Source organism: Chroicocephalus ridibundus, chromosome Z (assembly GCF_963924245.1).
Source record: "Chroicocephalus ridibundus chromosome Z, bChrRid1.1, whole genome shotgun sequence".
NCBI lineage: Eukaryota > Metazoa > Chordata > Aves > Charadriiformes > Laridae > Chroicocephalus > Chroicocephalus ridibundus.
In genome coordinates, this window is record NC_086316.1 from 82526737 (window position 1) to 82548255 (window position 21519).

A 21519-nucleotide genomic window follows, 5' to 3' on the forward strand; every position below is an offset into this window, starting at 1 on the left:
CGCAGGCACACGTATGGAGACACGAGCACACGCACGCGCATGTACACGCGCACACACATATGTACACGTATGTGCATGCACACACACGTGTGCGCACGGACGCACACGCACGCGCACGTACGTACACGCACGCCCCCGGCTGCACACGCACGCACGCGCATGTTCACGCACGCACGCGTATGCGCACGCACAGGCACGCGCTCGCCCGGTCCTCTCCGCAGGCTGCGCGCGCCCCCGCCGCCGTCCCGCGCCCGCCCCGCCCCCCGCCCTGCCCCCGCCTCTCCCATTGGCTGGGGGGCGTGTCCCTCCGCGGGCGGCGCCCCGCCATTGGCGGCCGCCGTCTTTGTGTGCCGGCGGAGCGGGCGGCCGCCACTCGCCGCCGCGTCGGAGGGGCCGGCGGGACCGGGCCGGGCCGCGCCGCTCCGCGCCACAAAGGCCGCAGCATGGTCCTGGTGCACGTCGGCTACCTGGTGCTGCCCGTCTTCGGCTCCGTGCGCAACAGAGGTACCGCGCGGGGCCGCGGGTTCGCGTCCCGGGGCGGGGGGGAAGAGTCTGTGTGGCTGGGGGCGGGGGGGAGGAATCTGTGTGGGATGGCGGCCGCCCGGCGGGCTCGGCCCGGGCTCCCTCAGGTCGGCGGTTGGGGCGAGCCCGCCTCGCGCCCCCTCAGCCCCCTCCCCAGCGCTGCCCCTTGAGGGGGGTGTGTGTGTGTGTGTATTTCCCGCCCCACCCCCCCGGGGCCGCCCCGGCGCTTGCCCCGCTCCCGCCTCCAGCAAGTGCTTCGGTAGATCCATTTTCCTTTTTGTTTATTATATATTTTTTTTAAATTTTATTTTACTTTTTGATTTAACCCCCCCCCCCCCCCATCCCGTTCCCCACCCCTGCCACCCCGTCTCGCCGTGTAGCCTAGCCACCAGGCCATCTCAGCCTAGCGGTAGACGATAACAGCCATTTTTGTACCTTCATCCTGTTTAGCTGAGTACATTGCACTGTAAATTCCTGTTAAGTGGATTCATTTTGCTGTGGTCGTGGGGTCCAGAGTCTCCTGGCCCTCACCCCCCCCCCCCCAATCCCCCAAATTGCGGCTGAACACCCCCCCCCCCCCCAAAAAAAAAAAACCCACAAGGAACGGCAATTGGCCTTAATGCGAAAAACAAAATTGTGAAAGGAGTTGGGGAGTAAGAGGATGGGGGTTGAATACACCCCCCCCACCACCCCCTCCCCCCAAAAAACCGCGGCCAGCAGAGGGGTGCAGCCCCCCTGTCCCCGGGGCGGTGGCAGCGCAGCGTGTCCCCGCTCGCCCGGCCGGCACCACGCTCCGTCCCGCTCCGCCACAAGTGTCCCATCCCCTTCCCGCAACGTCCAGCGTGGCCGACGTCCTTCCCCCCCACCCCCCCCAACACACACACGCACACACACGCACCCCTCCACCCCCCAAAAATACCCGATTGCGAAAAGAGACGACTGGCAAAATGGGTTTCCATTAAACAGGGATAACATTTTTTTCTGCTGTGCTAAATTACTTCCTGTTCTTATTTTGTGGGTAATTTTCTGTATCGAATATCCTTTGGTTGTGTATCTCCACCTTTTTTCTTGTACTAAAACTAAAGCATGGTCTGTATTTTTTTACATTACCTAGTTTCTGATGTAAATCTCTCTGTAGAGACATACCCTGCTGAAATGTAATGTGCTGTAGCCTATACATCTGCTCAGTGTACGCTGCTTTTGTTCTGTTGCCCTTCCATAGCATGGTGGGCCTTGCCTTTTTGTATTGTGTGCATGATGACATTGTTACACACGATTCCACTAATACTAATATACGATCTCTCAATAAAGAAACTAGTTTTCCTATATTAACCTAGTGTGCTTTTTCTATTGCTGTTTTCCCATTTATTGTCGTATCCTGCTGTTTAGATTTTTTCCTTGCTTTCCCCCATCGTGAGGTATGAGTGAGTGGATATTTTCCCCTCTGTAGTGCAGATATGGAGGCTTTTTAGTACATTATTTTTTTTTTTTTCCTCGTATCCCATATCTACCCTCAGCATTAGTCTGTGTGTACATACTCCTTTAGACGCACGGTCCGTATTACCGTTGTGCCGATGCAGAGTTCTGTTTTACCGCAGAATAGCAAAAAAAAAAAAGTGTAAAAAAAAAAACAAACCACCCCAAGCCCTCATTATTAATCAACAAAAGATAAGATATTTGATGAAGGGTCTGCCGCTTATTTCATTCTAGTTACAACATTACACATTCCTTACCAGACTAATACCAAAACGAGAGGGATGACCTCCGGATGGATGGGGGGAATTATTATTTTATCTTTTTTTAAAGCTGATTAACAGGAGGTAAATTAACCTGGAGGTAAAAAAAAAAAAAAAAATTCCTTTAATCTATTAGCTGTATATTTAAACGTATACGTATATATGTGAGTGCCCTGCCCACCATCTGCTCGGCGAGAAGTTGCTGTGCCTGGGTCCTGCATGCTATAAATATCTTCACTAGACCCTTGCAAGGCAGGGCTCCTAAAACCATCCCAGCTGCTAATGTTGTAACTACACATATATATATATTTTTTTATTTTTTTGTTCTCCCCTGCTTGAAGCCTCCAGGCCTAATAACCCGCTTTGGTTGAAAGAGCAAACTCCGGGGTTGGGAGAAAGTCACCGGGAACCTTAAAAATTTTGGAAGCAGAGGGGAGGGATGGACAACCCAATTGCGGTCAGCGAGCGATTTTTTTTATTTTTTTTATTTTTTTTTTTTTTGCTGCAGCTGCAGAGCGATAATAATAATAATACTTGGTCACCTCTCCTCGTTCCTGCACCAGACCTCCTTTCCCAGGTCTGCAAAATGGTCCTGTAAAACCTCCCAGTTTGGGCTCGGATGCCAGCAGAAACTGCTGGGGGGTGGCGGTGGGGGGGAGTCAGGGCTCCCAAAAGTAGGAGATGGCGCTGGGGTTGGGGAGCGGAGGGGGTGGAGGAGGAGGAGTGTGGTGGAGAAGGGGGGGCGGGGGCGGTGGGGGGGAGCATCTTGTCTTAATTCCATTTCCACAAAAGGTGGGGAGGCACAGGACTGGTGATTTGTCTTTAATGAGAGGAAGACAAATTCAGCAGGTTTCCCACCCGCCCCGCTTAAAATTTCACCAGGAGCCGCTTGCGAACAGAACCAGAAGCCAGTGGCCCCAGCAGCCCCCCCCCCGCAAGAGACCCATCATTTTGCAAGGCCATGCCTTTCCGCCTTCCCCCTTAGCTTTACCCTCACTTTGGTTGTTGGTTGGTTTTTGTTGTTTTTTTTGGGTTTTTTTGTTTTTTTAAATTTCTTTTTAAACATTTTTTGTTGTTGTTTATATATTTCCTTCTCCATATTTCCTTTTTTCCGTCTATCTCGATGACTGTTTGGCCACCCTGTTTTTCCCCCCCTCCTTCCCCCCCCCCAACCGCCTTGGATGTAGTGTATGCTGTGGCCCTTTGTTCTCGCTCCATCCTCGCCCCCCGGGGCCAGCGAGCCCCCTGCCTGACACATGTCCCCATACGCGTCCCCAGGAGGGAGGCTGTGCTTCTCGCTTGCATGAAGGGAGACATGCATGCCTGTTGGGGCTGATCATTTTCCAATGTGATTTGTTTTTTTTTTTTCTCCTTTCCTTTATTTTATTTTGATCTTTTATTTATTGATTTATTTATTTATTTACTTATTTAAAAAATTCAACCCCCCGCAATGAGATTTTGAGTCGTGGCGTGGAAGAAAAAAAAAACAAAACAAAAAACAAACAAACAAAAAAAAAAACCCAAAACAAAAAACCCCAACCCCCCGAATCCCTACCCCAAACCGAAACCCCGACACGGATAAACCCCTCTGAAACGTGCAGCTGCCCCCTTTGTTAGGAGCGATGGATTCACCGCAGCGAGCGGAATGCTCACCCCCTCCACTCCCCCCACATCTTCTGCAAATTAGCGCTAATACGGAGCACAAACTGTTTGGTCAATATACTCTTGAGGATACCTCGGTAATCTAATAATAATAACACCACAGAAAAGCTGCTGGGTTAATGGCAACTCATGCTAAGCAATTTATCATCTGCATCATATTTTGACCTGTCTTGTTAGAAACAAGTTCTTACGAGAGGAAACATTCCGCCCCCCCCCGGCCCCGCAACCCCTCCACCTCCCAGCCTTAGTAACCACCGGGTTTTCATAGCTCATAATCCATCCACAGTTTAATGATTTAATTCCTTTGACGCTCCTGAGTCTTGAAAAGCCACCTGGTACGAAGAAAATAATTATTTTTTCATATATATAGATAGATATAATTTTTTTTTTAAATTTTAGCATTGCGGGCTGAGGAAATCCAAGAGGAGTCACGTGCGCTGGGTGTGGAGGCACATGCAGTGATTTCTGTAAAGCCTCTACACCTCTCCAGCACCGACCGGTATTCCCGGGCTCCTCTCACTAACAGGGAGACAGATAATCCCAAACATGCACAAAACAGACTCTATAGATTCGTTTATGTAAGGGTCGTGTGAAGGTTTTACACACCCGTGTGCATTTAATGACGCCAAATGGGAGCTGGACCCACCTGTCTCTCTCACACGGGGGTTAGGGCCGGTGTCACCATTTCCACCGTTTTTTAAGAAAAAGATAACACAAATAGCGGTCGCATTTTGCTCAGATTGGGAATTATCAGCAAAGTCTAAGGAAAGCTGATCTGGATTTACCTTGCTGCGCGCAGATCCGGCCCCGCGGAAATGGGTTATTTAAGAACCGGTGAGTTGGTGCCCGAGCGAGAAAAGCAAACGCAGCTGCGAAGCTCGGGGCCGGGGGGGGGGGGGAGGGGGGCGCGTGGTGGGATTTGGGGGGGTGTTCGCCACAAAACCCAGGAGCTGCTCTGGTTGCTGGGGGGGACAAGGCGGTGGGGACACGATCCGGCATCACTCGGGGTGTCCCGGACAGAGCGTGGGGTGCCAAACCAGAGGGGGGCGAGAGCCGTAGGCGCCAGGACGCTGCCGTAACCACCGCGGTCCTCGCCGAGTCCTCCTCTGTGAACCTCCTGGAAGGACTTTCCTAGAGTAAGTCTGACCTTCCTTTTTTTGTTGTTGACGTTTTAAACCCTGCCGGTAATTTGGGGAGCGCCTCGTTAGCTGGAAAAGGGGAGGATGGAGCACGGCTGGGGCAGGCGCAGGAGCCCCGTCCTCCCAAACCTGTAGGAGAAATTCCCCCCGCCAAGTGCTACGGGGACATCCAAGACGGACACTCATCCCTCTCCACCCACCAGACGGAGGATGGTCGCAACCGCTGGAGGTGCAGGGGTGGAAGGAGAGGGCAGGACAGCTCTTTCTGGGGCTCTGCCAGGTCGTGAGGGCACGGGCATCCCCTCCAGCCCCTTTATGTGCTGGTTTAAACCCAAACTGTGCTGCCTCGTGTCAAAACTGGAGACACCTTATCTCTAGAGGTGTCCAAAAAGGAACACGTGCTGCAGCAGGTCAGCAGAGAAAAGCCTTTCTCACCCTTAACCTGGGAATGCTCATTTTAGGAAGCGTTAAATAAATATGCCAGAAATGCAAAGGGGGGACTTTGCAAAAGGTCTTCTCCTACATCTACATCATCTTTGATATCTGTAACCTGCAAGACCAGAGTTGGTTTGGCAGCTGGGAGAGGTGTGACAGCACCGCCAAATGTCACGTGAGACTCGGACATTTGGCGGTATTTGGGGTGTTTCTACAGAAACCCGCAGCTCCCGGAGCCAGGCGATAGCTCAAGGCTTTAGTGTATAAAGTAGAGCTTCAAATTGCTGTTTATGGCAAATTTGATGCTCCAAACTCACAAGTCAGCTACAGCGCTCTGGAGGTCGGTGGTTTGGGAAGGAGAAGGGCGATGTGCGTCTGCGGTGGGGCCAGGGCAGGGACCTGCAGGTGGGCAGCGAGAGCGGGGCCGAGCCCCAACGGGGAAAATGATAATTTTCTGCCTTTTGGGGTTCAATGTGGGGAGACGGAGTAGGTCGATCTGCAGTCGGGGTTGCAGTTTCCCGAATGGCTCCGTGTGGGACCCCATGGGAGACACCCCCCCCCCCCAGTTTAATCCTGCCGTGGTCTTGTCTTACTCCTAAACCTTCTTAGGGAGAAACTCAGGTCTTTGGGGAGCAGCTAAATTCTCCCTCTAAAATAAAATAAACCACCTTTCAGCTGGAGTGACAGATCCTGGTGGTGGCAGGGACCAGGCTCCTGTGCCGGTCAGCTGAAGGTGGGCAGCAGCCAGGAGGAAGGGAAAGCAAAGCCATGTCTGCTCCATGCCTCCCCACCGCCTTGGCTTGACCCTTCCTGCTGCTCCTCTGCTCAGTTTTGCAGTCTCCCAGGACCTTTCCTCACCCATTTTCCTGCCTGCTGGTCCTTTACATTCCCCAGCCCCAGCTGGGTTGGGCTGGTTGGCACGTGCTATGGTGGATCTCTCTTGGTAAGTGTCCTTAACCACCCTTGTTTTCTCTCCCTCCCTTTTAAGGCTGTAAAATGTGCCTGCAGGAAAGTTGCCCGTGTGTGGTCTGTAGCTCTTTAATTAAGATTATCGCTTTGGTTTGAGTGAATAAAACTCAGTGGGGTCAGAAGGAAAGCAGATGCTGGAAGCGGTGGAGATGCAGGTTATGGGGAGAGGCAATAAGGGGCAGCTTGGTACCTGTGGGCTGGGACCCTACGACGTGAGGGTGTACCTGTGGGGAGATGGTTGGATGAGGATTTCAGTAGCTCGGAGAAGGACCTGGCTGTCTCCATCTCTCACACCGCATCCCTGTGCTCCTGGTCGCTCGCAGTGTCTGCCCTGCCTGGAGGTGACACCTGGAGGTGTGAGTGACCATTGGCTTAGATGGAGCCACTGGCCATTGCTCTTTTTCCCTGGAGGGCTCAAGTGATGTTGTGGAGCTGTTACCATGTGTTCCTCCTCCACCTCCTTCCCCAGATAGTACAAGGAATGGCTGTTTCCCTAAACAAGGAGAAAGCCAGGCCATGGGTACCTTCTGGGACTTCTTTGAAGGGACCCTGAGCGGGGCTGTGGTGGAACTGGACATCCCCCCTGGCCACACGTCCAGGCACCCAACGCTGGGGCTGAGTTAGGAGCTGCTCCGAAAACCTGCTCTTGTCTTTTTCTTCAGGCTTGAGAAGGTCTCTAAAAGACATTCAGAAACACAGTCCCTTGGGCATCCATCGTGCTGCGTCTGCTCCCCACATTGGGCTCCTCCAGTGGAGGGTGGGATTGGGAAACCTCCCCATAGCAAATGTGCTTCGTGTTGTGTCTCTGGGTTTTCTCATTCTCCTGGTGGCATCTGACTCTTCCTTCAGCCACACTGGTAGCTCAAGGTACTGGTGTATCCAAAGGGATCTTGGGTTTTTTAGAAGCTGTGGGTGCATGAGGAGGCACCACACATGAGCACTTGCCCAACCAACCTCTTTCCATGGTACGTCTGCTTAAAAATTGCTACAGACAAAAGGAAGCTTTCTCCTCTCTTTCTTTGGTAGCAAAGGAGGTGCCTGTTCCCCTGTGGCGTTGGGTAGGACCTCATTTGTGCTCCTTGGGGCAGGATGTTTGTCTGGTCCATTCAGGGCTGATCATCATCAGCTGGTGGCAGCTGAGACTTAAATAGACTCTCCTGTGAGCCCCAACCCTCCACGAGGAGCAGCTGGAGGCAGAAATGGGCCGTGGGTTCACGGTGGAGGTGCCTATGTGTGGGATCGGACACCAAGCTGGAAAGGTCTGAGCTCGTTTATACCTGCGTAAATCCAAAATAAGTCCTCAAATTTTAAGACTTGCTTGGCTTTTACACCGGGATGAGTAAAATGGGAATCTAGTTTGACATGGGTTGTTTGTTTTGGGGTTGGTTTTTTTTTTGGGAAAAAAAAAACAAAACACCATAATTGGCAGTAAATTGATCACGATCTAAAGGTATTTTGTTTGCACGAGGGTTTGGCGATGCAGTTATCTTTGCAAGACCGTCGGCGTGTTTTCTGCCCTGACGTGGCATTTGCTGGCCCGCTTGAGCAGGAGCTTTTTAAATCTGAAGGTGACAGGGCTGCTCATGCTTCGGGAGAGGTGTCTGTCAAGCCTGGCAGCTTCCACATCCTCCAGGCGGAAAATACCATGTCTCTAATTTGCCCAACAGGAAAGGAGCTGTAAATCTCGTGCAGATTACCGCACTTGTTGTTGTGGTTTTGCTTAAATCCACATTTCTCTTTCTTGTAGCCCGGCCTTTAATATTAATATCTTTAATTTCATTTATAAATTCACTTATCAGCTTTCATTAGTCATCCCGTTAATGATCCCAGGCAAGAAATTTGTCATTTGACGTCAAAAGGCAGATTAAGGGACTTCTAGAGCCTTGGGAAACGGCTTCATGCTGCACCGGAATTATAGCGGTTGGCATATGAGGCTAAATACTATGTATAATTTGCATCTGCTGCTCAGGGGATGAGTGATTATTTTATATATTTAGCAGAAAACAAGAGCGTTTCTTAATCGTGAATGGCGTTACATTTCCTGCAAACTCTGCAGTCTCATGAATCACTGGGCTACGAGCACCTCGTTTGCCGGTGTGCCTGGTCTCGCATTACCGCGGTGGTAAACCCTGGAGGGTCGGATCCTGACAGCTCGCCTCCTCCTTGGGGGGAGTCTTACCGCACGAGCCGCTAATTGAAAGTAAGAAGTTCCCTCAGCATTAGGAGCTGGAAGGGACGGGGAGTGGATTGAGCTTTGCTCGGCCAAGATTGAGCGCCTTTGGTCTCTGCTCTCCCTGAGACCTGAGGGTGTTGGTAGGGTTTGGAGACGGGCGTGCGTGAAAATGGCGGGGGTGGGTGGGGGGAAATCACAATATTTGCTCAAAACGTCAAGAAAAGAGTAGGGTTGGAGTGAAAACAGACGAGATGTAGCATCCCCAGGCACCGGTCCATTCAGGTCCGTCACGATGTGGCTTTATAGATGTTAGGAGCAACCAGTGTGTTGGGAGCAGCCTTATCTTGTCCAGCCGTTATTTGTGATATCCCTCAAATTTCCGGGGGCGGAGATAAGGAAGGAGGAGGCTTTCCGCGCAGCGCTAGCACAACATGAGTGGCCTTGGGGTTACAAGGGTTTTTTTTGTTAATAGTGAATGTCTTAAGTTGCGTGTAACCCTATAAAAAAGGGGTCCTCTCCCACACTGGCCACCTGCAAAGCCCCTCAGCAGCCCTGAATTCCCCCCTCTGGGCAGGGCTTCCTTTGAGATTGATGGGCTGCAGGCAGCTCTCCATGAGGCTGAACAGAGAAAACGTTACCCATCATGTACCAAAAGCACTTACCGAGCTGGTTTTGCTCAGCCCTGGTTGGCCTGAGTGGAAAATGTCGGTATGATCCCGAGGTAGTGGTTGTATCGCACGTCAAGTGCTACGCTGGGAGGGTCTGGAGGTAAACGACCAACCTGGCCAGGGGCTGCAGACTGACCTACGCCATCTGGCATTTTGATTATCGGCGTGTGAATCTGGCCTGGATGGGAAATGGTGGCATGGGTGAATCTAGGTGGGCCCCTCACCACAAGAAAGACCTTGAGGGGCTGGAGCGTGTCCAGAGAAGGGCAACGGAGCTGGTGAGGGGGCTGGAGCACAAGTCTGGTGAGGAGCGGCTGAGGGAGCTGGGGGTGTTCAGCCTGGAGAAAAGGAGGCTGAGGGGAGACCTTCTCGCTCTCTGCAGCTCCCTGAAAGGAGGGGGTAGCTGGGGGTGTCGGTCTTTTCTCCCAAGGAACAAGCAATAGGACAAGAGGAAACGGCCTCAAGGTGTGCCAGGGGAGGTTTAGATGGGATATTAGGAAAAATTTCTACACTGAAAGGGTTATCAGACTTTGGAAGAGGCTGCCCAGGGCAGTGGTGGAACCACCATCCCTGGAGGGATTTAAAAGCCGGGCAGACATAGTGCTGAGGGACATGGGTTAGTGGTGGTTTCTGTCAGTCTTAGGTTGATCACTGGACTCAATGATCTGAAAGGTCCCTTCCAACCTAGATGATTCTATGATTCTGTTCTTTGGGGCTGCCAGAGGTTGTGGGGAGATGGAGCCCCTCAACCTCCTGTCTGCAAGGATGAAAGGTGACCCATGTCCCAGGGAATGAAATACCTTCCTACTCTTACCAAAACAGCAGCAAAACCTATTGTCCATCATTAATCTGTTGGTCGGCTCTCTGCCTGACTCCTTCCTGCGTTAAATTAACGAGCAGTGGCCGGACTCTTGTCTCTGAGGTAGCTCCTTGAAGCTATGAGCTGAAAAAATAGCAATTTGATTGCAACGTGGAGGATTGTTGCACAGGAATCGGGCCCCAGAGCGAGGGATGTCGGGTCCCCATGGCAGCAGGGGACAGCATGGGCGAGCGGTGGGTGGTGGACCAGAAGATCAGTTGGTGGCGCTTCTATTGACATGAGTTGCTGAGCACTAGAGCTACGTGAAAACAGAGATATCTGCTTTGGATGATGATGATTATTTTCTGATTCACTCGCTGAAAATTTTTTTTTCCTGGTTTTATATTGTCTTTGAGGTTTTTCAGCAAAATGGGGGGTGGGGGGTGGGGCAGGCTTTTAAATGGTTCATTTGAAGTGAGATGAAATAGGCCACAGCCCCAGAAGTGAGATGCTGTCTTATGGCAGAAAACGAAACCCCGTCAACTGGATGCAGGGAATAAAACCCATTCGTCGTAATCTTTCAGTTGGGTTTTTCGTACAGAAACGTTTCACCTAAACATAATTATCTTTTTTTTTTTTTTTCTATCTGAGAGGTAGGTTCAGTGTTTTTCACTCACTTGGAAAGCATGCAATGGTTAGGAGGAGACTGCCCCAGTCCTCCATGTTCTTGTATGGTGAAACCACATTGTGCCTCTAGTGTGCGCAGGAATTTTTTTAATCAACAGAAAGTGCTTCAATGCCTGAGATGTGTCTTGGAGAAGCAAAGGCTGTGTTCCTGGTGCAGGAGGTGGCAAAATGTAGTTGGCCCCTTACAAAACAAGGGAGGTCATGTCAGGCCCTGCCTCTCCTTCCTTCTCACCTCTCTTGGCAACAGGGGTGGGTTTCCAGGCTTGCGAAGACCGGAGGTGGTTTCCAAAATGAAAATGAGACCTGAGATCTCAAATGGGATGTGCAACCACTGCTTTGCTCCTCACCAGGCTCACCTACCTGAGTGACTTCAGCCTGCAGAGACAATTAGCGACTTCTCTGTGGCCTTGTTTGATTTGAGGAGGAAAATCTGTCTGGCACGTGTGATTACAAACTTTCCGGTGGAAATCCTGGATGTTTTGCCAAAGGAGACCACCATAGAAGTAGCCTGGAGATAAGGACATACCATCCTGCCCTGGGTCATTTGCAAGGAGAGCCCTGTATTGACAGATTCAAATGGGACGTGATGCCGTCCAGGTGCTGCTTCTATAGGGTGTGGGGGTGTTCTGGGGAAGGAAAATATTACCAGAAGGTAGTTACAAGCTTAGAAAAATCGGACGTGGACCAAAGCAGTTCCTCCTGAAAGGAGTTGGGGTGCTGCTGGGGAGGATGGACTATGTTTGTTGCGTGTCCAGCGTAACTCCGTCCTTCCTGTAGCAAGCAATTTTGAGCCCCATTAACAAAACCAAGGGCCAGACCTCAACAACATCGAGGAAGCTCATAACAGTTTTGGGGATATGTTACACTGGCTTGTGTGTTCGTCCAGACTGTGTGCGACCAGCTGTGCTGAACCCTGTCCTTGCCCTAGGGTTCCTTATCCACAGCCCAGCATCTCGCATTGGACCTTTTTCTATTGGAAACCAAGCAATAAGGGGAGGTTTTTTCAGCCTGGACTGACCTCGATGCTGGCAGACCTAGGCTTAGACCCATCCTCTGGCTCTCTGCAGAGACACAGCATTTGCTGCTCTTCAGCAAATGCATTATGAGGCTGGTTTTATGCCACTTGAGAAGTCCTCCTGGCCAGCACTGCTGTTGGCATTACCTTCGCTTGACTTCTTCGCCTTTACCTCTCTCTTTTCCCACTGTATTTTTAAATGTTTGCCATGTCTTCCCCCGTGGATATGATGGGTTTTTCTGAATTGCTCCACCCTCAAGTTCATTCCCCAGGCACCAAAGTCTTCCTCAGGGCTGGTGTTGCCTCCAGGGCTCAAACCCTTGGAAACTCTTGAGATGCTCAAGCATGCTGATCTGGTGTGTGTTGGTGGAGGGGAGGGTGAGGCACTGCTGTCCAGGGGATAGCATGGCCAGAAGATGGAGGACCTCCTTGGGACCTCTGTATGGGCTGAAGGTGAAGGGATGAGGAGGCTGAAGAACACTGCGTCAGAAGATGGCTGTGTCTGACGCTGTAATAACTGGTGTTGGGAAGGCAGCGATGGGGAGGTCTATCTCATAACTGGAGTACTACCTTTAAAGCATGGTCACGTTGGTCATTTGGCTGGGGGCAAGGAGCATCATGGTGTGGTGGTGCTGATTGGGCTGTAGGTACACATCCCTCATCCAGCTTCACTTCTAGAAAATATTGCTTTTAGAGGGATGGTGGTTTTGTTGGATGCTTTGCAGAAAATACGTGTGCAAAATACCTGCTCAACCATCACGTTGATTGGGGAGCGCTGGTGCCTCTCCTCTCCCCCCACCTCCTGATTTTGGTGCACCGGTACAACTGGTCACAGCTTTCTGGCCCCACAGTGGGAATGGGCCCCTTCCCAATGCCCTGCAATTCAAATGGGGAAACAGGGGGATGGACATGCTTTGCAGAAACCCAACTCACTGGTAGCGTCCCTTGGGGGGAGGTGACATCCAGGCCGGCGCGAGAGCCAAAGGGCATCGAAGAAGTGCTGGGACCCTCCTGCGATCCAGGGCTGGGCAGGTGGATGGTGCAGGGGAGGAGGGATGGACCAGGGCACACAACATCTAACCCCGCTTGGAGCTGCCACCTCTGCAGAGGACTTTAGGGAGTCCTCTTCAAAAGCAGCCCATTGGAGGTAAGTTCAATGGAGTGAGTTGGCACCCTGAGCCAAAACGCTCCTCTCCAGCCCATGAACAGACCCAGCTCCTGGTCACTTTTTTTCAGCATAAAAAATAAGTCTGTTTCTAGTGATGCCATGACGCACGCACTTTTGCATCACGCCAGGGAGCTGGAGCTTTGAGAAAGTCAGCAAATATAATGAGATTTTGTGATTTAAAAAAAAAAAATAATAGAAAAAAGGGATAAAAGCCCACAACAGTAACATGAAAATGCAAAATGTTTGCCAAGGTTCAGACACCGAAAGCCAATGAAAAGGTGCTTTGTTCGTATCGATGCCTGCCATGAGGGGTCTGCTCCTCACGTCTCCTGGGATTTTGGGGTTGGCGGTGGTGCAGTCCTTTAAGCTGTAGGAGTTGCTTTCTCTCTCCAAAGGGCAAGGCTTAAAATTCCTGGCAGATGCGCATCTGTGGGAGCAGTTTTAGCTGAGCTCTGGTGTGGAAATGCTGGGTGATGGTGAAGAAAGGGTGGCAGGACACAGCAGGAAGCCTGGGAGGCTCTCAGGGCAGCGGGTGATGGACTAGGAAGTCAAGGAAAAGCAGCAATGTACAGAAAGAGATCCTACACCGTGGGCTGGGGATGCTCGTCGGTGCAGCTTGGTTACGGCTAGGAGAACTGTGGGTCTCTCCATCGCGTCCAAGCTGGGCAGGGGCTGGGGGTGGCCGTTGCCTGGTGTCCATGATATTAAGAGAAAAGGAGACCTTTGTCAAGCAAAGACCTTTGTCGGCTGCTCTGAAGGGTTGGCCACTTTGGTTGAATGAGCCACCACTTGTCATGGGGGAAATGGGACGTTCCGGAGCGTGACGACCCTGCCAAAGCTGCACCTGTAATACCACGGCATCTCTGCTTTTAAAACGACAGGCAGGATAACGCTCATGGGGCTCTGCACTGCTGTGCTGCTACCCCAAAACCCTGAGAGAAGAAATCCATATACTCCATTAGATCAGGAGAGCAAATGACCTGAACCCAGGGGCCCTAGGGTTTGCCATCTGTATGGCTTTTGTTGTTTCTCTAAAAAAATAAGAATAACCCCACTGTATCAGAATCAGAAATCAAGATTCCCTCACCCAGCTTTCTGTGGGGGGGTGTTCAGGGCTTGGGGACTGCCCGCAGGCATCTCTTTGGGGCTAGATGTTTGCAGATCTGCCAAGTCTTGGACATCTGAGCCAGCCAGCACCTCCTAATGGGTCTTGGTTTGATTTGCTTGCCTCAAAATGCTCCATCTGAAGGCAGGAACAGGATTAGATGCTTTGTAGTCTGTGTTTCTCAAAAACACGAGAGAAATTTTAGAAGAGGAGCGTGCAACTCGGCCGGTGTTCTAGAGGGACCAGGCTTTAATTAACGTCGCTGAGAAGTTCAGATCCCAACTTTAATTCCTTTTTGTTTGTAAGTGGGAGCTCTGAGGAGTCAACAGATTTTGTGGCTGGAACAGATGATATTATTTTTCTTTTTTCCCCCCAGAGCTGGGTTGAATCTGAAATACGCCTTTGTAATTGCAGTTCTTCTCTCTTCTACTTGATGTCTGCCAGAACCACCATCCAACGGACATTACATGGGTTAGTGGTATTCATGCAGCATTATTTCAGCTCAGGCAGAAGTCTTCTCCTGGATTCAGCGGTTAGTGCTGTGAAAAATCTTGTAATCTTTTTCTGCTCTCTCTAGAGGTTCAGCTATGCTGTGAACTGACAATATAAATGGAAAATGCGCAGCTAGGATTATTTTCATGCCAGTCTTTGTGCGAAGTCTGTGCTCCTCGTGATGCAGAAGTGCTGTGCACTGCACCACTCTCTGCGCGTGTGTGCATTTACAAGCACATCCCTTGCAGGGGTAGAGGAGACTCTTCCATGTTCTTGGTGCGTTCAGAGCTGTAATGCGGAGGGACGTACCCAGCTGCCCCAGAAGATGCTCTTCTATTTTAACAGCACCTTCCACTGGTCGATAGAGTTGCAGAATAACTCATCTGGGATGAGAGACCTCTGAAGGCCTCCAGCCAAGCCTCCTGCTCAGGACAGGGCTGTCTTCACAGTTATTGGGTGTCTCAGGGTCTTGACCATTCAAGGATGGAGATGGCAGCACCTCGGTGGAGCCTGCTCTCTGGCCAGCAGTCCCTGGGTGTACACCCACTCTGGATGGGCAGTCAGACGGCATGGGCAGGGGTGCAGATGTGCTTTCCCCTGCCATAAAATTCAACGTTGGACACTTCCATTCTGCACCAGGGTCATCCCCTCCAAACAAAGGGACTTTCCCTGGCCAGGGAGATCCACTTCCATGGCCACATCTGCATGGGGAAGATCCCAGACCACCATGGGTCTGGTCCATGGCCAAGCAGCTGGGCTGTGTCCAACACCCAGAGCAGAAACAGGCTCTCCCCAAAGTGCTGGACATGCTTCTGCTTACCCAAATGACACGTATGGGTCCAGGTGGGCAGCGGGCACAACGTGCTGACCCTCAGCTCCATAGTTCCCTTGGACCTTCTGGTCTTCCCTAAGGTTGAGTAAGTGCTTTTGGTCTCCCACCTTCATTTCTCCATCCGTACAACGCACCAATGCCCGTCTCGCAGGTCACAAGGTGTAAAATTCAGGGAACAAGGAAAATGCGGATCATTCTGCTCCTTTATAGGTACAATTCCTGGGAAAACATAAATGTTGCTGTGGAAAAGGGGATTTCTGGTTTTCATCCTCCTTCCTGTGGTCGCTTTTGAGGAGGTGTGTTACAGGAGATGTCTGAAGAATTGTACTCAGCCATAAAAACTTGGTCAGATGTCTCTGCTTCCTTCAAGAAATAGGTTTAGGAATTAAACAGAAAGGTGACAAAGCTGAGATTTATTTTTTTTTTTTTGGATGAAAAATAAACACCTCAATTCCTTCTTTGTGTCATATATGTATATATTTAAGAATGATTTTAGCATTATTTTGTTTTAATCCCTGGGGGTGGAGGGCATTTTCCCAAGGTAGTAGCGGGAAGAGTGACTCAGAACACACCTCCTTTATCAAATATGCTTAAAAATAACCGTCTGGGGGAAAACCTGGTGCTGACACTAACTGTATGACTTCCTTATCTAGCTGCTCTGATCAATAGGTTTGCTTTCCCCGTGTAGCTGATAGATCTTGACTTTTCGAGTCCGGTAGCGACTTTTTGCAATGCCAGCTGCTTCAGGGCCGTGGAGACTTGTGGCCACTTCTCAATAGCAGGGGATTTGCCGAAGTAAATCAGATCTGGAGTCACTGTGAGGGAATTAATGAGAAATGCCTTGATGTTAGTTTCACAGTTGCTTTAATAGGCATAACTATGCTATTAAACTGATCTGCCTGTATTTAACTCTTATTTGTACTTGAGTGGAATCAATGTTTTTCTTTAGGAAGGATGAATTTTACAGAGTAAAAGAGATATTATAAAACTCCCAAATGCCTCACCTATAATGACATGACAGCTTGCAGCCTGAAACCTAGACTCCTTATACTGCCTTAAAGTCCTATTTCATCCCCTTCCCCACCTCCTCTTCCCCCACACCCCAATTACACTTCCGAAATGGCTTTGACACGATGGTGTCGGGCACACAGCTGGTTAGACCTAGGGTGGCCACACACAACTAAAATTGTCCTCTTGCTTCAGTAGAGCAACTCCTGACTTCAACCCGAGTCAGCTTCTTCTCCGTGTTGTTGTGTTACGTGGTGGAGAACACCCTCACCCTGACACCTAAATGGGACTTTGATAAATTAAGGCTCTATAAGAAGCTGCAGCTTGTACTGGGCTGGTATAGACATGAGCTGGTTGCACCCTTAGATTTGGGTTAGTTGTGCTACAGGGTAGAAAAAGCGTTTTCTGATGTCTTTTTAGTGGTAGGTCCTCCTGTAGTGGTCATACCGCTATATGACAGCCATATAGATACTGTCACGAGTGACATTAGCTAATGCCACTTTGTTGTAGAAGCAGAGAGAGAAGCTGCAGGTGAGGTGGGCCACCTGCCGTGGGGCCATGCCCGGAGGGCATGGGCAGATGATGGGTGATCACCCGCGTTGCTCGCTTTCCTGCTGTGTTGACCACCAGCTCCTCAAAGCTGCTTCCCAGCTGGGCACAGACGCCAAGGCGGGGGGACAGTGATGGTGGCTGTTGGGCGGTGAAAAGCGGGAGGAGGGATAGACCCAACAGATCGGGGTGAGCTTGTCCAGATCCAGTGTCCATGAGTCCAGCAAGGACCTCGTAACATCTCTAAATCCGCTGCACTGTGTGGCAGGCAGTGGGATGAAAAACTTTTATTCCTGCTTATAAAGCGAGGGGTAGAAATTCACAGCTGGGGGCGAAGGCTGGAAACTGAGAGAGAACTGTGTTGAAATCTGTTTCTTGCTTTTAGGATTATTTTTTTTTTGTGGATTTTTTCTTTTCTCCCCCCCCCCCCCCCCCCCCAACTTCTTGCCTCCGTCTTTCTTTACCAAAACTCCTGCAGATTTGTCACAGGTCAGAAAAACTTAAGGCACGGTTTTGTAGAAGATGAATGGACTTTTAAAATCAATTTTGCGGTCCCCGGTGTCGGTGGGGTGCCAATCACTCTGTGCTGGTGCTGCCCGGTTCCTCTGCGGGTATCATTAGGAGGCGCGGGCAGTATTCGTTACAGGGAGGCTGAGTCTCGCCGCCTGTTAATGGAATTGAGCTGCCCGACCTTAACCTGTGACTGATATTTAATTTGAAGTTTCTCTGGACACCAGCAGGCTGTAACGGAAACAATACAGGCCCAGCGACGCAAAGCCTTAGCCCCGAGAAGAAAGCAAAATAAATTAAATTTAGTAATTAGTAAAAATCCTTGGGTCCTCGAGGTCACACTTGGAACTGAAAAAAAGTGTATTTTTTTTCCACTTTGCAACTCCACGGGTCCCTGGTAGTGTCTTGCGCGCTGTGTGAAGAAGTGTGGTACAGTCTATTCGTGCTGGACTGGTGGGAAATTTTGATGCACCTGCTCAGATGGGTCCATCTCCAGCCCCGTAAGTCATCTCCATCACCATCTCCTTTGCTTCGCCGAGACGCACAGGAGAGAGACCCTGCACCCCTGAGACACTCATCCGTGGGGTTTCTCCTGATGCACCCATCATCCCATGGGGTCACTCCTTTCAGGTGTGTTACCTGCAGTGATTGGGCTCTCTACGGTCCCCATCTGGCCTTGGGGATGGTGACCTGCTGAAAATCCATGGGTAACCAGAGTGGATGTGGTCACCCCCGTCACAGTTGCATTCCTTGCTGTGGTGGTAATTGCAGGCAGCGTGTGGATTTGATATGATATACCGGGGACTGGGGAGTTTGCACTGATTTGGGATGCTCCCTCAGTGAGGTTGTCCACTGTTGAGAACATCTGTGCAACTGGGTCAGAAGCTGGGCTGGTGGGGACTGTTTTCCTCCCGTCCTGTGGGATTTTCGAGACTGTAGGAAGAAGTACAAACCTCTGCCCGTGGCTCAGGGCTTTGGGCTCTGGCTGGGACCCAGCACTGGCCAGTTCCTGCCAAAGATAAAGGGTACAAGTAGGCGTACGGGCTGGGACCATCAACCAGGTTTATTCCCCGTTCCCCTCTCCCCATGAGCCACACTTGCCCCTTGGTGCCACAGAGCAGGCAGGCGAGGTACAAGCAGGTGGTTCCCAGCATGGGAAAGGTAAAATTGGAGAACGAGCCCACCATCCCAGCTGTTTGGCAGGGAAGAGCGTGGTCCCATCTGTAGTCCGGAGCAGATGAAGGTGTCTCTCTGGAGCCTGAAGGAAGCTCTGAGCTGGCACGGTGCCAGCTAAAAGACTGAATTACAATTTCCTAAATGTCTCCTGAACATCTAGGGCCACGACGTTGTAAAAGGTGCTCTGTCATCCTTGGGGAAGGAAAGGTCTAAGGAAAGGAGTGATATACGCAGACAAAGCCGAGCTATCTCATGGTCTGTAAATCTGCTGCCCACCTCCCTGGGGCTGACCCATCGCCCTCTGGGATGAGCCTTCCTGCTCCTGGTCATGTGTGTCTGTGGTTTGCAGGGCAGAAAACTGCCTGCTGCTGGGAAAAATGGTTCATGTAAGGCAAAAAAGGTGTATCTAGGCTGCTGGTGGTAGAAACTCAGCCCTGTTGGTCTTCTTTGGTTCATCTTACTCGCAATGGTAACGCGCTGATCGGCATGAGAGCCCTGTGTGCAGTGGTATCTGTAAATGCCCTGCAAGCATGGGGTGATGTGAGAGACCTTGGCTGGTCACAGGGGAAAAGGGGGCTTCAGTCCCTGAAGCATCACCAAGAGGCAGTGGGGAAGGGAACGGCGTGTCAGTGACTTGCGCTTGTACAAACACCTTTTCATGGGAGACGTGCAGAGGAGAGGGTCTGGTCCTGGGTCCACCATCCACCACTTCTGCCCAGGACAGCTTTGTCCTCTGCACAGGTCCCATCTCCTCCTCTGTAAAACAGGGTGCGTATTTACCAGCCCGGTTCTCGCTGCGCTGGGTAAGTGTCCCTCCATGCCATTTAAGTACGGAAACAACTAATTTGGGTGTGCCGTGATTCACCACAGCACGAAAAGTCGGCTTGAGGGCCCTGCGGAGGAACCGAAATCAAACAGATTTCAGATGGTCGCACAAATCGAGCTGAAAGGTCATAACAACATCAAGCAGGAGGTCGTGTGTGGCACTGCAAGCCTCTGCTAAATATCAGCCAAAGATTAGTCCATCCTCTCTGAAAGGCCAAGAGCTATAAAGGCTCCTCCGAGTTCCTTCTGCTGCACGTTCAAACTCATGGCATCTAAAAATGGCACAAGCTCCCTGTGAAAGAGAGATGCAACTTCAGGAACAGCAAATTCGAAGGGAAATGTCAGGCTGGTGAGCTATAAGAGAATGAATTTAGAAAATTCTTAGATTTTAGTATTTGTTTCTTTTAAAGCCAAAAGGGACTTGTAGATCGTGTGGCTAGCACTAATTAATCTGTCGTTTTGCCAAGCATCGTCATCCCAGTTTAATCGGCAGCTGTGAAACAGAGCGTTGTCCATCTGCCAGCCTCCTGTCCCGGCTTCTGGGGATGGCCTCAATGGATGGACAACCGTTTTGAAAGATGAGTTTCTGGGGTGGGAGGAAAGCTTGAGCTAGTCTGAGATTGATTAACTGCTTGTTTAGGTCCCCCAGGAGGTGGGAATGGTCAGTCCCATGTGGTTGCATCTCCTTGGCCATGTCTGGATGTCCATTAGGTGCATCACCACATCCCGTATTTGTTTGAAAATCTGCTCTTTTAAAGGTTTCGTCTGACGTAAAAGTTGCCCATGCAGGGACTGTGCTAGAGACAAATTTCCTCTGGGAAAAGCAGAGTCAAAGCATCAGTTTAACCAGGGGATAGACTTGTGGAAAGAGCTCAACAAGGCTGCAGGCTTCTCCACAAGGCCACCAACCTTCTCCTAACAGAGTTATGCTAATTACCTGGCAAATGCCTCGGTGCTTGTGCTGACATGGATGGCTGGTCTAACTGGGTTCAGTAATTCTCCCCAGACCAATGTCTGGTGTCTGACACCGGGTCTCCCACAACCCCCAGAGGTCCAAGAGCAGCACGTGGAGGAGCACAGATGAACCTCACACCCATTAAAACCACTAAAAGCCCATACAAGACACCCTGCAAACGTGAAATAACCCATCGGCATGACAGAAATTTCACCTTATATGTGGCAGACGGTGACTGATCCTGAAAACATGTGGGTGGATGCATCAGTTAAGTTAAAAAGTTCCTGGTGTGCAGAAAGCCCTGGGGACACATGCTTTCCCTACCACAGCATCCCTCCTCCTTCCTCCTCCGGTGACACCTCACCACCTCCAGTCATTGCCATTATTTGGATTTATGGGGCACTTAGCCAGCCCTATAAACAACAATTTACAGGTGATTCTGCAACTTGTAACCGAAAACCTCTTCTTTATTTTGTTGTCTCTGTTAAGAGCAGCCCCAGGAGCCGAATTCCCTCCTAAAGCCAGTTTTGTTTCTCAACAGCAAGGCTGGCTTTGGAAAGCAAGATAACGGTGGCAACCTGGTGCTGCTAATGGGCTTCTCCAAGGGGGTTTGCTGGTCCAGGGGGCTGAGGGCTGCGTAGCCTGCCCGTCCGTACCTGCTGTGCTTGCTGGCTACGCAGAATGGCAGCGTGTGGGTTTCCAAGGTGGATGCGAGAAAAACAACATCCACGTGAGAGAGGAGAAATGTTTCTGTCTGAGCGAGCTCAGCAAAACCACTGTCAGGAATGGTAAAAATCATAATGGGAGGTCAGCTCAGGTCCTCACTCTCCTTCGTGTGGTGGGAGGAGGCAATTCTCTGCAAGAAAATGGTGAAGGGAGATAAACTCAACTGTCTCTACCTTGGTAACCCTCCCTCTGGGTGTCTTAAGGCCACCTGGTTTGACTTGTCCCCTGCCAAGATGCACTTTCTTCTCCTAGCAGCTGCTCCAGGTCCCTGATGCTCTCCATCCCACGACCTGCCCATCACGTCCAACCAAGGGGTCGATACGGTGTGAGACGCAGCCCCGTTTCCCACCCTGCGATGCCCAGTTTAG

General features: G+C 50.8%; 1 protein-coding gene across 2 annotated transcripts in view; it reads left to right on the forward strand.

The window, feature by feature from the left end:
• The first annotated feature begins 355 nt into the window (after positions 1-355).
• Positions 356-21519, forward strand: part of ARK2C (arkadia (RNF111) C-terminal like ring finger ubiquitin ligase 2C) — a 49863-nt gene continuing 28699 nt past the window's right edge. For both annotated transcript variants that reach the window (XM_063320919.1, XM_063320920.1), the window contains exon 1: positions 356-504. In XM_063320919.1, coding sequence (XP_063176989.1) covers positions 444-504 — 61 coding nt within the window. In that variant the 5' untranslated portion in view covers positions 356-443. The remainder of the gene's footprint in view (positions 505-21519) is intronic.